Below are 14,633 nucleotides of genomic sequence, written 5' to 3' on the forward strand. Positions count from 1 at the left end.
AAGGCGTCGTACATTATATACTTATTTACATTTACGATTGGGTTGGATAAATTATTGGAATATATTCTTCAACATAAAATGAAATTAACTGTCACGCGCCGTTTACGTCAACAATTTTTTTTTGATCAGTGAAAGAGAAACTTTATTGGCAAAGAAAAGAGAGAACCCAATGTACCAGAGGTACCAAGAGTATTACAGAAAAGCGAGTTTATGTTCACAAGAACACCAAGAGGAGAAGGGAACATTGACATCCACCAATTGGTTTATTTTGTTCCAACTCCATAATCTACCCTTCAAATCCAAAACGAGCTTCTTAGCATCTCAGACCCTACCCTCAAACCTGCTCTCGTTTCTATATTTCCAAATCAGCCACACAATCCCAACCCAAAGAGCAAGAAGTAGTTTTCTCCCTTTCTTCCTTCTAGCGCCAAAGACAAAGGATTTAAAGTGTTGAGTAATACCTTTAGGCTTTGCTGTTTTAATGTCCAGCCATTGAAAAATTCCATCCCAGACCATCTCAACTTTGGGGCAATTCAAAAAGATATGTTCCGCCGTTTCTTCTTGCATCACACATGAGTTACACCATCTCTCTTCGGGACCAATTGCAACATTTCTCCTAAGCAAATTATCACATGTAGGCAATCTGTTAAGCAAGACTCTCCATGCTGTCACAGCTACCTTATGGGGAGTCTTAGCCTTCCAAACTTGAGCTGCGTCGCTACCCGTTTCGTCAGCTGCCCGTTTTTAGAAGCCGCAATGGTATCATAACCCGTCTTTGTTGAAAAAGCTGCGTCTTTGCCGGGTTTCCACTGCCAGTCGTCTTCCTTCCCTGCACAAGGAGTAATATGAGAGAAAAAAGTCCTCAGCTCCTCCCACATCCCTCTTTCCCTATCTCTCAGCTCCCTTCTCCATCCGATCTCCCAAATCCAGTTCCCGTTCTCCCAAAATCCCATCTCTCCCACACATCCTCTTTTGTTACCACATAGATTGAATAATCTAGGGAAGACGAATTTCAGAGGTTTACACCCAACCCACACCTCGTCCCAGAAGCTAATCCTCATCCCATCACCCACCCGCCGAGAAATGTTACTAGAGAACCATTTCTCGTCCTTCTCCCCACTCTTCGCAATTAATCTCGCCCACCATCCCTTTCCCCCACCCCTATTCTCCAACCTGCATTCTCCCTCAATCCCCCAGCTCACCTCACCATAAATGGATTTAACCACCCTAGCCCAAAGAGCTTCACCCCCCGTCAAATATCTCCAAAGCCATTTAAAAACCATTACATGATTAAACCATTCCAGATTCCGAAACCCCAACCCCCCTCTCTCTTTTTGTAGCAGAGGGCACTCCATTTGACCCAAGCAATGCCACTCGACTCTCCATTTCCCCCCCAAAGGAACTTACAAAACAGAGAATTAAGCCTACTAATCACAGTTTTTGGAATAAAGGAGAAAGAAAGTTGAAATACCGGGATGGCTTGCAACACCGATTTGATCAGAGTAATTCGCCCAGCAAGCGACAAGGTTTTTCTCTTCCATCCTCCAATTTTCTTTGCGACTTTGTCAACCAGGAAATTCCAGTCCCCAATGCAGTTCCCTCGGCCACCCACCTTAATACCGAGGTACTTACAAGGGAAGGCGTCCGCCTTGCATCTAAGGATTGTTGCCCATCTGACAATTTTTTCTGCGGTCACTGACACTCCCATGATGCAACTCTTCTCAAAATTAACCGCCAACCCCGATAAGAACTGAAAGAGCAGTAACAGGTTCTTGATGGCCAACACATTCCTCTCATCTTCATCAAGAAAAAAGATAGTGTCATCTGCGTATTGCAGATGAGAGATCGGAATCTTGTCTCTCCCCATCAACACTGGAACCACGATCAGTTTTTCTGTTGCCTTTTCAATGAGTGAGTTAAGACCTTCGGCGACTATTAAAAACAGAAACGGTGACATTGGGTCGCCTTGTCGAAGACCTCTCTCCATTTTAAAATCACCCGAAGACGACCCATTTACCAGTATACTTGCGGACGCTGAAGATAAGCATCCCCTGATCCAACTCCTCCACTTACCATCGAAATTCAGGAGCAACAACAGTCTATCCAAGAAGTCCCATTGAACGGAATCGTAAGCTTTCGCGAAGTCGATTTTGAAGAAAATTCGACCCTTTTTCCTTTTCTTGGCTTCTGTCACTGCTTCGTTCAAGATGACAACTCCATCAAGAATAGATCGACCTTTCACAAACGCACTCTGCTTTTCTGAAATAATCGACCCAACAACCTCCTTCAATCTCCCGGCGATGACTTTTGCAATGATTTTATATAAACTACTAATGAGAGAAATAGGTCTGAATTCCTCCAAAGACTCGGCGCCTTCTTTTTTCGGGATGAGAACGACATATGTTGAATTACACCCTCTAGGGATAGCCCCGTTCTGATGGAATTCCTTCATCACTTGCAATAAATCCTCTTTGACGATATGCCATGCTGCTCTCCAAAATACAAAATTAAAACCATCTGGACCCGGACTCTTATCCCCGCTGCAACTCCAAACCGCCGTCTTAATCTCGTCCAGATCAAAATCCCGAATCAACCATACTCTTTCCTCGTTCGAAAGCCTCATTTTCATAAGATCAAGAGGAAGGTTTGGTAAATGGCGCTGTCGTCGTTTGAAGAAAGATCCGAAATGATCTCTGATTCTGGCTTTGATTTCAACCAGGTTTGAAATCCACTGATTCTCAAAAACAAGACCAGAAATTTCATGTCTTTTACGTCTCCCAATTATGGCCCGATGAAAGAAGCTAGTGTTGAGATCTCCATCCTGCAACCATTTGATTTTAGCTTTCTGCTTCATCAGACTCTGTTTGTCTTTTAATTGAAGGAACAACTTCGCTTGAGCTTCGTTTCTCCTGATAATTTCTGATTCCTGCAGCCCACTGTCCTCGTCTTTTTAATCCATTTCTTGAATCTCAATCTTCAAACTCTGAATCCTGTGATCAATACTTCCAAAGGTCAATTTGTTCCATTCCTTTAACTTCACCTTAAGCATTTTGAGTTTCTCTTTGACAACGAAACTTTTCCAGCCCACAACATCTGCCTTTGACCACACATCATCAACAACATCATGGAAGTCCGGGTGTGACACCCAAACGTTAAGAAACCGGAACGGTGTAGGGCCCCAATCTTCGCATTTGGTCCTGAGTTGGATAGGCAGGTGATCTGAAAGGGTTCTTTGAAGACCACATGCAACTGATCCTTCCCACACTCGCAACCATTCCTCATTAACCAGGAACCGGTCCAACTTGCTCTTACATCTACCATTCGGCTTAAACCAGGTGTATTTCCGACCTTGAATTCTGATTTCCTCTAACTCATTACTACAAATGAAATCATCAAACCCTCTTGCCTCTGCCTCATTAAAAGTCTCCCCATTGCCTGCTCTTTCCTCCCTTCTTCTCACCACATTGAAGTCTCCCATAACGCAAACACACATATCTGCATTTTGAACAACAATAGTTCCGATAGCATCCCACAATCTATGTTTCTCCCCTGCTCGAGCCGGTGCATAGACGTTAATGATACAACACCCAATATTCCCTTGTTTAACAATACCATTAACAACCACTGCCCCAGGAAGATCCCATTTACTGGAAGCCTCAAAAACATCTCTATTCCACACACAAGCAATCCCTCCGGCCCTCCCTTCAGAGTTCCTCACCGCCACTTCGAAGTTATTTACCCCCCCACTAAGATTGACAAAAGAAATCAAGAAAATTCTCCATCTTTGTTTCCTGGAGGCAACAAAAATCCACTTTCTGATTTCTAACCAAAACACTCACATCCCTTTGTTTCGCAATACTCCCCAAGCCCCTCACATTGTAAGACAAAAAATTCATGGGAAACTAACTGGTAAACTCCTAGCTTTCTCTGTGTCTTGGTACTTACCTTGATGCGCAATCTGGCGTTCAACTTCACTATCTTCAAGATGACTTGTAAGCCCCAGCTCTTTTCCCAGCGACCAAATTTCTTGACTCGCTGATTTTTCTTTATCCATGACTTCGGGCACTTCATTGTTCCTCTGTACTGTCTTCAAGCTTTCCTCTTGTCTGTCCGAGTTTCCTTCATTTTCCAGATTTGAGATGAAAATCCCCCATTTATTTTTCGCCTCTTCTCTACTTTGCTTTCTGTTTTTCTTTCTATTACCTTTTGTTTTTGGAGAAATTTGAATTTACGTCAACATAGAAGTGTATCATCCTCTTACTCAATTTTACAAACTCCAAATTTACCAAAAACTCACCTATAATCCATACTCAATCCTCATAATTCAATAGGGGTTTTTGCAAATAAAATTACGAACAATTTTGAATTTGCAATTTTAACGTAACTTTTAAAGTATGGCGAATTAAATCATAATATTTTTAATTTTTGCAATTTCGTCCCCTCAATTTTTTCCGGCCACCGGAGTGATGAGTTGGAGCTTATGTGGATTATTTTTTTTTCACGTAATTAATTTCTGACTAAGATTAAATTGCTAACTAAGATTAAAATAAAATCAAAACCTAATTCTTTTGTTTTCTTCATTTTCGTCGAACTTATTTCAGTATCCCCCATTTTCCTTAAACTAGTACGCCCTCCCGTGCGATGCACGGCCATGATATATTTATTTATTTTTAAATTTTGAAATTATGTAAAAACATTATTATTTATGAATCAAATTAATTAATAACAAAAAATATATTAATTTTATACTCCTACTTATTAAGTTGATAAAATTATTACTATACACTATTTTAAATCAAATACTAATATTTAAATTAATATATTTTTTGTTATTAATTTATTTGATTCATAAATAATACTTTACATAATTTCAAATTTTAAAAATAAATAAATATATCGTGGCCGTGCATTGCACGGGAGGGCATACTAGTTTAAGAAAAATGGGGGATACTGAAATAAGTTCGACGAAAAAGAAGAAAAATAAAAGAATTAGGTCTTGATTTTATTTTAATCTTAGTCAGCAATTTAATCTTAGTCAGAATTTAATTACGTGGAAAAAAAATCCACATAAGCTCCAACTCATCACTCCGGTGGCCGGAAAAAATTGAGAGGACGAAATTGCAAAAATTGAAAAGGTTATGATTTAATTCGCCACACTTCAAAAGTCACGTTAAAATTGCAAATTCAAAATTGTTCGTGATTTTATTTGCAAAAAGCCCAATTCAATATGATGGAACTTTTTCTTCACTAAAAAAAAATGTATATACTTAACTTTTAGTAAATTTTATATCGAACTTAATGTGTAGACGAAAGTAAGAGGATGAGAGATCGAGATTTGTATCTAGAACTCACTTTTACAAAGGCATTGAATTCATTTAATTCTCTCTTATTGATATGCATTTAATTTTAAATGTAAATAATGTACAAATGGCCAGTATAATGGGTGTTTATAGTTTTTTGGTAATTTGGTTATGGTTTAAATTGGTTAAATTGATATATTAATTTATTAAATTCCTGAGTTATTTAATTCGCATTTATATGTACTCAACTACTCAATGTATTATAGTTTATCTGTCAATAATAATAATAATAATAAAACTAGCGTTTATATTGTCTCAATCTAATATGAGTATAACGCAAAATATAAGACCCCAATTAAACTAATCAAAACTTGAGGTGACACGATCATTTCTTCACCAAGGAATAAACTACAAAAATAAGTCCTAAATGCGTTTGCGTAGTTTTTACAATTCCTTAAGCTAGCTTTTGTTTGATCAATTAGTTCCTTAAACTTATATTGTTCATCGGTTCTTTTTTAGACAACATATTATATCATAAATATTTGAATATAAATTATAAAGAGATTTATAAAATAAATTGCATACTAACTAAACTATAGTACAGAATAGATAATATCCAAACATATAGAAAAATAATATATATATATATATATATATATATATATATATATATATAATTTAGGGGGTGGGCTACCGTGATGGCACATCTTAAAATAAGAAATAAGAGCAATTTTTAATGTATGAATTTTACGTAGAACACGTATGAATTCGGTGTATAAATGTATGAATTGTGAAAAATAAATTTTTGCTACCTTTGGAATTCGAACTCAGGACCATAAATCCATCCAACAGGATTACGAATCAACCGTAGATCTTGATGATCTAAAGGCTGAAAATTATTCTTATTTTATATCTTAAGAAATGCTCTTATTTTAGCCCTTCCATATATATATATATATATACTAGTAAGAACCAAACCAAAGATATCTCACAAGCCCCTTATTTATAAATTGAATTCTTGGTTAATTAGCGGGTACAATTCATAATTATGTATAGAGGTGACAAATAACGTTAACAAAGAAAAAAAAGGTAGTACTACAAAGTATGATTTCCCTGTTGATTAACAGTATCTATTGATGCTAGTGATCATTCCAATGGAAAGCTCTAATCAATTACTCCATTCGTCCATGAAAAGCAGGGGCGGAGCTAGGGGTGGGGCAGGGGGTCATTGGGCCCCCATGGGATTTTAAAAAATACTAGGATATTTTTGAAATTTTATATTAAAAATAAAAAATATATAATTTTATCTACATCATTATCTTGTTGAGCTATTTTATACTGTAATTGATATGTAAACTTTAGAGTTAAGACTTTTAGAATAAGTAAAAACATAATTAATTTATGCACATCATGCTTGGATTGGATTCTAGAGATTTTTTTTTTTGAATTTGATATTGAAAGTTACTTTGCCTTACAAAGTTTCATGGGATTTTGGAAAATAAAATCACAAACTATTTTAAGTTTGCAATTTTAACGTCTTTTGAGTGTGGCGAATTAAATCATATTTTTTTCAAGTTTTGCAATTTTGTCCCCCTGTTTTTTTCGATCGCTAGAGTATTGAATTGGAGCTTACATGATTAGTAAAAACGACGACGTTTTTGTGAGGCTTAAACGACATCGTTTCGTACCATTTCAATTAAAAATTTCTCCAAATTAGAGACTGTATCATGTATTTGCATAGGCCATTCGATATGAGCGGAAGAGAGCTAACTCGATATGAACGTGAGTGGTCTCGTAATGAACTCAGTATGTGTAGCTAAGCCTCATACCCAAAGAGGAAAGTCCAATCCCTCCCTGAATATAGATAGAAGTTGAGCCAGAAAAAGGGCGGCTTGCCAGATAGATCAAAATTCAACTGGATAAGCTCACCACATGTTCTCTGGGGCCTGCCGCCGCTAAATCACCCTACCTTTCTAACTCTTCGTCTTAAGAAATATATAATATTCAATATTTAGTAATTTTATTATAAAATACATTATTGTAACATGAATATGAGCTTGAAAATCTGTTAAAATGTGTTTTTTGTAATTTAAATAATATTATAATTGTGTTATTGATTATCATTTTTTTAATTTAATTTAATTTTTATTTTTTAATTTAATTATTAATTTTCTTTAAAAAAAAAATTGGGCCCCCCTGAATCGAAAGTCTGGCTCCGCCCCTGATGAAAAGTATAACATTTTTGTCATTTTGAATGTTCACCAAAAGTATGCAACTTTCTTTTTTAGAATATGACCCCACATCTTTTTCTTAACTTTTATTCTTACAAACACTCTTTATTTACAAAAATTCACCTCAAATTCAATTTCAACCACACATCTTATAAAATAGTGGGACTCTTTTTTCACCACATAAAAATCATCATCAATTTTATTAAAACCTATGCCTACCAAAAGTGTTATACTTTTGGTGGACGGAGAGAGTAGTATTTTATTATAATACTCCATTCCCTCATTTAAAAATTTATTCATTTGAGAGTGACACGAATTTTAATTAAATGATTGAGCGTGTTATGAATGAAACGTCAACCTTTACTTTTATTAGTGTTAAAGAATGGTCAGTTGATTAATTGAGTGTGAATCTAGCAATGCAAATTTTATAAATAAAAGACATTGAGAGTTAAATTAAAGGTTGAGAGTTAAATTAAAGGGTTGTGTAGAGTAATCTCACTAAAAATAAAAATGAGTAATTTTTTTGAAGACGAACCAAAATGACGATAGTATTAATGACTTATGCTCCCTTCTTTATAGATGATATAATCAATAGAGTGAACGAGTTTGTAAAGGAAATATTAATTCACATCAAAGATAACCTGACCCATATGATATAAACCGTTACAATTTGTATTTTTTGCATGATTTGTGAACTTTACAAAGGAATTGATCCCAATATTAATACTCCCTCCGTCCCTGAAATAAGTTCCTCTTTTTTCCATTTTGGGACGTCCCCCAAATAAGTTCCTCTTTCTTTCTTTCTATTTTTGGACAACTACCCCACCACTAATAATACTTTATTTATTCTTACTTTTCACTTTTTCACCACTCCCAATACTAATTATAACATTTTTTCACCTTTTCACCATTCTCAATACTAATTATAACATATTTTTCTCCACTATCAATACACTTTATCATTTTCCTTAAAACCCGTGCCGTCCCCAAAGAGGAACTTATTTTGGGGACGGAGGGAGTAGTTGGTTTAAAGGGCTACTTGATTTTCACATGGATGTGATAAATATGTCAACCCAAAATTATCATTACATGGCACTAATTAAGCATTCAAGGAAAAGCTTCATGATATCTTATAAAGCACAACCACTAAGTATTGAATGATATAACTTGTACATAATATATCTATGAAATGAACTTTTTCTATTTTTTTCTTGGATGCTACAAGCCCTAGCTAGGACTGGTGTGGCTGATAATAGCTAATAATTACCTACCACATCTATTATTAATATAGACATTAGTGGATTATCCATATAATCACATCAATCTAAGCTAGATTGGAGGGGAAATGCATCTTTGGAACTAATAAATTTATTTTTTAGAATTCCCTAATTTATAATTAATTTATACTTATTTGGAACCTTTAAAGACATTTTTTAGGCCGTATAATCTGTCTTGATGAAGTAAAAGCGAATAAAACAATGGGAAGTCCCTATAGATGATAACAATTAACAAGTAGTAATGCATGAAGTACATGCGTTAAGAAATTGGTTAAAAAGTCTAATTAAGAACTTAATAAAACAAAATTAAAAGAATTTTTTTAGATATTGTCTTATCATTTAAACATATTCTCAGGTAGAATTTTGTGTATACACGAATACGCCCAAATAGAATTTATTAATAAAAAATTAAAGCTTGTTAATTCATAATTAGGATTTAATATTATTTATGATTACGCACTGTATATTCAAATACACCGCTATATGTGCCTCTTCTAAAGAATATCCCAACGTTTAAGATGCGACACTTTGATGCTTATATAATTTAACAGTCACAAAATTGTTCCCAAACATTTTTTCATCTCAAAAAATCAATAATGTCACATTCATCATATTTCTCCAGAGCGCCTTAGCCTCGTTTGCTACCACTGTATATGTACCAAAACGTTGTATTTTAAATGTTGATCAGATCTTTTAAAAATACACTTAAATAGTACAATAATACCTCATATTTTTCCAAATTTAAGATTTACAAACTTCATGCAACAATGTAGTAACAATTTGAAAGCCCAACATGATAAAGGCAAAATGTTCAAGAGCTTATAACTGTTCATCAAATGACTATTAAACGCCTAAACCAACACTATCTTAACTAGTTTTTCAAGTAAAAAATTTCATTATTTGTTCAGCAAAAATAATCATTAATCCATACACTCATGGTTTTTTCCATTTCCAATGCAAGGAAAATATTTGCATTAAATTTACCATAAATCGTCAAACAGTATGGAAACAACTTTCTGTTACACTACATTTACTTACCATTTCTTGCTACTGAAATAACTCAAGTGTAACTACTCTCATTTGATTTGTCATTGATAAATTGTAATGTACACTATGATAAAAGTTGTGAGTTTATTAACTGATGGTTCTATCATCCAAAGAACTAGGCAGACCTTTAATTACATCCCTTAGAGCATAAAAATGACTATCACATTTATGGTCTGAAATTAGGTTGCTCGAAAGCAGTATCCTTTGAAAATGCTCACCTGGGTTTCTTCTCAACAAGGTGAAATATTCGATACGTCTGTCTTGGCTCTCAACTTCCACATTCCTCTTCAAATAGTAAACTGTACCTGGAACAAACAATTCCTCAACTACTTTGCTTGCAGGTTTCCCGAGTTTTAGTTGATCCGAGCTTTCGCTGGGAGAACTGGGAGTTCCGTTATAACTTGTAACCATCGGAATTTCTTCCTTCATGGGAATCTCTGTGAAATTGTAACAATTGTTATTACATTCATCAACAAAAGCATTAGAAAACTGCATATCTAGCAATACACAAAATGTCAGGGATGGTACCATGCTGATGTTTTTGACATTTGGTTTGATAAGGATGGGTGCCCTTTTCATCTCAACTTATATACACCAAAATTACATGCAAGAAATTAAAGCAGAAATGCAAATTTCATAACCAAGCCGATGAATAAGATGTGATAACAGGTAAAGTGACGGTGAGCAAATTCCCTGTTGGAGTCCAGATCTGAAGGTTTTACGATAGTTATAATTGAAAAAGTGATCCCTAAAAAGGTGTGATGATATATACCAGGATACTTTGTCTGCCCTCTGCACTTGGCATATTCAGCAAGTTTTCGAGCAACATCTTGCACCGAAGCTACAACTTGCTTTGCATTAGTCACCACATCAATAACACCTCTCCAATCTTCTCTACTAAAAACACTTACCCTGCCAAAGAGCAAAGAATACAGATCTATCAAAGCAAAAAGGATCGCTCAATATTGAAGGGTAAAACATGAGAAGATGTAAAAGCCAAGTGATATTGTTGTAAACAAACATTTGAAGCTTTTATTAGAAAAGAACGTTCTGGGGAAACAAAATCTTAGTTATACTGTAAATATTCATGGTAGGTTGCAGGGTTTAGTCGATGTCTGGGAGTTAAGTCGATGGCCCATATGAAAAGCTGGTGGATTGCTTACCAATCTGTTTCAACAATTTCATTCCTCAATCTTCTTAAAGAAGCAACGTTTAGTCTTGGGATTATATCATCCTGCATAAAAAGAAGAAAATAAATTGTGAAATTTCAGATTGCAAGAAATGAAAATTCACTCTAAACATGTAAACAGAGGTAGGTAAAACTTAACGGAAAATAATACTCCCCTGTCCCATTAGTAATGTCTCAATTACTATATTGAGACGTCCCATACCTTTTTTAGTAAAAAATTAACCATTTAAAATGTTATTAACAATGGGCCCCAATCAACTAACTCACTTAAAATAATTCTTAAATACCTTCCACCAACTCACTTTATACACTAACTACAATTTTCTTAATATTTGTGCCCAAAAGTAGTGGGACATTATTAATGGGATGGAGGGAGTACCAAATAAATAAATCAATAAGCTTAATGACAGGATTCATGAAACCTGCATCACCACCGTGGTTACATAATCAGAGCAACTTTCAGCAAGTTCTTTGGAGACACAAGGAGAGGTGCCGAATGTAACTGCGGTAACTATATTGGGGCTGAACCCAAGCTCCTTAAAGGACTTCTTACGAAGCATTATTGCAAGCAAAGAAGCAGTAGCACCTCCGAGGGAATGACCAACAAGCCTCAATCTAAAACCCTGTTCGTCAATTAGTCTCACAACAATAGCTTTAATTTTTGAAAGAACAACAGCAAAAAAAGAGATAAAAAGAACATCATCACATCACCTTATGCTTCTCCAGGCACTTTCTAATGGTATCAATCTCGTGGTATAGAAACCAACGAGCAGCCTCAGCTGTGCCAAAGTGGGTTGAATAGCCTTCAAATGTGATCTCCTCATGGCCGGTGGTTATAATGTCAGTAACGAGGTCATAGACGGTGTGCGTTCCACGAATTCCAAAAATGACAAGTTTCTTCCGCATATCAATTCCAATATAATATCCAGGTCTCAACACGCTAGAATTTTTTACAAACTTCACAACATTTTTTTCTTGGAGCATGCTATTCCTTGCTAGAGCAGCAGCATTGTCTTTATAAGCACCTTTTGCTAGTTCTATGTTGTATATGAAATCCTGAACCTAAATCACCAAAATCATTACCAGATAATTCCATTCAATATTATAACAAGAGAATTTTGACTTAAAATATGTACTCCTAGATTAAAAGGAAAGGGTATAGGTAGTCACAATGGATTCTGAAGTGATAATTTCACCCTTCACATCCTCCACAGCATTTGTTGATGCTTGCTGAAGATAGATAAGATACAAGCCGGCAGTAATATCACTCAGACTCCATTCTTGAAGTCCAAGTTTACTCCGCTGTAAACTAGTAAATATCTCGGTAAGAGTTCTATCAGTTGACGGCGGTTTGTTTTCAGCTCCGCTTCCTGCAGAACAAACACAAGTTCCTCATCTGTTCCATCTTACAAAGAGGTCATCAACAAATAAAAACACTCCTTGCATTGTCATTACCCCTCTTAAGAAGATCAAACATGAAAATTAAAGCATTCTATTATCAATTAGGATTGTCCTCTGCTCTAAACCCTTCATGACCCCAACCGTAAAATAGATTCCTCATCTTGGTCTGCTGCTGCTAGCTGTCACTCGATTATCAATCACTAATCCAAATTCTGAGTTACAGATTTGATTCACCCGATTTCATAATGCTCACAAACCACTAAAAGATCACAACTAACAGAGCCACTAAAATCAAATAACAATACATATTTCCTTTTTATAGAACAACACTAAAAGTCAGAGTCGCTCAATTTCCATACTAAATTGATGCAACAAGAACCACGAAATGGTCAGAGTCAACCAAACTCCCTAGAATCCAATTACATTATATTCTCTCCGTCCCATAAGAGTGTGCATTTTTTTCTATTTTGAGACGTTCCACAAGAGTGTGTATTTGTCAATTTTTGGACACTACTCCACCACTAACTCCTTATTTCTTTGACTTCAAAAAAAACTCATTATTTCTTACTTTTATAATAAAATGGATCACTTTCTCTACTACATATACACCCATCTAACATTTTATTAAAACCCGTGCCACCAAAAGTGGTGCACACTCTTGCGAGATGGAGGGAGTACATCTTATTTTCTAAACAACGAATCGCATAATGCAAGCCAAAACAGCAACCGCTTAAAAATCTCAATTGAAAGTTACTGCTACAAAATCTAAACTTCGAGTCATCAATCACACAAAATCTTCCAAAAGTTGGATCTCGGATAAAAAAATAAAGAAAAAAACAAACCTGTAGGAACCGCCCACTTATACAACTGCAAAGCGGGTTCGAGAGCTTTACGCCACGCAATTTCCGGACTCCATTTGTTATTGTGACCGTTCAATTCGTCATCCGAGGAGCTGCTATTGCTCGCCGCCGAGTCACAACTCGCCGGATTATTTTCCAACTCATGGTCATCCGCTTTCGACCACTGGAAACGGTTCAAAATGAAGGTGGATTTCTTGTACAGATCATCTTTCTTCAACGACCGTATTCTCCTACTAAATTCTGAAACACATAAAATGAAAATGCTATTCAAATTTATTAATCCCGAATCAACGAAATTTGAGATGAAGAAGACCTACCCATGCTGGTGAAGAACTGTCTGAGGGATGCTTTCGACATTTTGGCGGGGCGTGAATTGGAGAAATTTTGTGTTTTTGGAGCGAAAAGAAATGGGTATGGAGTGGAGGGCGGTGAAGGATTAGAGCCTACACCTCCAAGAGGCGGTTTGTGCTCGTTGTTTGCTTGGACCGCTCACAGTCCGGTAGTTTCGCTGTGGGACATGACTGGGAATACTTTGGAAGTGCAGGGGTGTTATGGTCTTTCATCTTACATATCGGATAAACCTATTTCGGGCTTGTTGGTTGCTGCACTATGGTTGTTGGGCTCGGCCCATAAGAAACCCAGCACAAGCCCACTCAGCTTATTTTCATACACTATTATATGAAAAAATTAATTATTTCAAATACACTAAATTAATACTCCCTCCGTACCCCAAATAACTTTCTTATCTTTCTTTTTCGGATCGTCCTCCAAATAATTTCCTATCCATTATGGGACACTATTCTATCACTAATAATATCCTATTTATTCTTATTTTCTACCTTTCACTCTTCTTCTCAATACTAATTATAACATGTTTTCCTCATTTTCAATCCACACAACAACTTAGTCTTAAAAATCGTGTCCCTTCCTTTTAGAAAGTTATTTAGGGGAAGGATGGGGTGTTATTTATTTAATTTAATTAATGTAAATACTTCTCCCTCCGTCTTATAATCTTTGTTTTGGCACGAAAATTTAGGTGATGATGATTAATGAGTAAAAAGATACAAAGTGATGGAGTACTTCACTTTTACTTTGTGAAATTAATAGAAGGTTAAAAAGATAAAAAGTAATAGGATCTACTTTCCTTCTTTAGAAAGTAAACATTTGTTATAGGGCAAAAGGTGAACATTTATTATGGGATGGAGGGAATAAATGATGAATCGATAGTATGTCCGATGTTTCTAGTGCTACCAAATAAATAATTGGGGATACATTGTGTGATCCGTAGGCTATTGTACTTTTTGGCAAAAAACAATATCTGCTTCAAT

At 35.6% G+C, this 14,633-nt stretch overlaps 3 protein-coding genes across 3 annotated transcripts; all 3 read right to left on the reverse strand.

Annotated features, from left to right (window-relative positions):
• Positions 1 to 321: 321 nt before the first annotated feature.
• Positions 322 to 1,283, reverse strand: LOC131010891 (uncharacterized). The gene is made up of 2 exons (XM_057938595.1): positions 679 to 1,283; positions 322 to 616 (listed from the first exon to the last, which is right to left on the reverse strand). The coding sequence occupies exons 1-2, from the start codon at positions 1,281 to 1,283 to the stop codon at positions 322 to 324; spliced, it is 900 nt and encodes a 299-aa protein (XP_057794578.1).
• A 1,667-nt stretch (positions 1,284 to 2,950) lies between these two features.
• On the reverse strand, positions 2,951 to 4,054 carry LOC131010900 (uncharacterized). The gene is made up of 2 exons (XM_057938606.1): positions 3,946 to 4,054; positions 2,951 to 3,723 (listed from the first exon to the last, which is right to left on the reverse strand). The coding sequence occupies exons 1-2, from the start codon at positions 4,052 to 4,054 to the stop codon at positions 2,951 to 2,953; spliced, it is 882 nt and encodes a 293-aa protein (XP_057794589.1).
• A 5,810-nt stretch (positions 4,055 to 9,864) lies between these two features.
• Positions 9,865 to 13,823, reverse strand: LOC130999686 (uncharacterized). Its single transcript, XM_057925301.1, has 8 exons — positions 13,623 to 13,823; positions 13,288 to 13,545; positions 12,215 to 12,414; positions 11,756 to 12,106; positions 11,467 to 11,667; positions 11,019 to 11,089; positions 10,628 to 10,767; positions 9,865 to 10,292 (listed from the first exon to the last, which is right to left on the reverse strand). The coding sequence occupies exons 1-8, from the start codon at positions 13,660 to 13,662 to the stop codon at positions 9,943 to 9,945; spliced, it is 1,611 nt and encodes a 536-aa protein (XP_057781284.1). The 5' UTR covers positions 13,663 to 13,823; the 3' UTR covers positions 9,865 to 9,942.
• Between the last annotated feature and the right edge of the window lie 810 nt (positions 13,824 to 14,633).

This window comes from Salvia miltiorrhiza, chromosome 1, assembly GCF_028751815.1.
Source record: "Salvia miltiorrhiza cultivar Shanhuang (shh) chromosome 1, IMPLAD_Smil_shh, whole genome shotgun sequence".
Taxonomy (NCBI): domain Eukaryota; kingdom Viridiplantae; phylum Streptophyta; class Magnoliopsida; order Lamiales; family Lamiaceae; genus Salvia; species Salvia miltiorrhiza.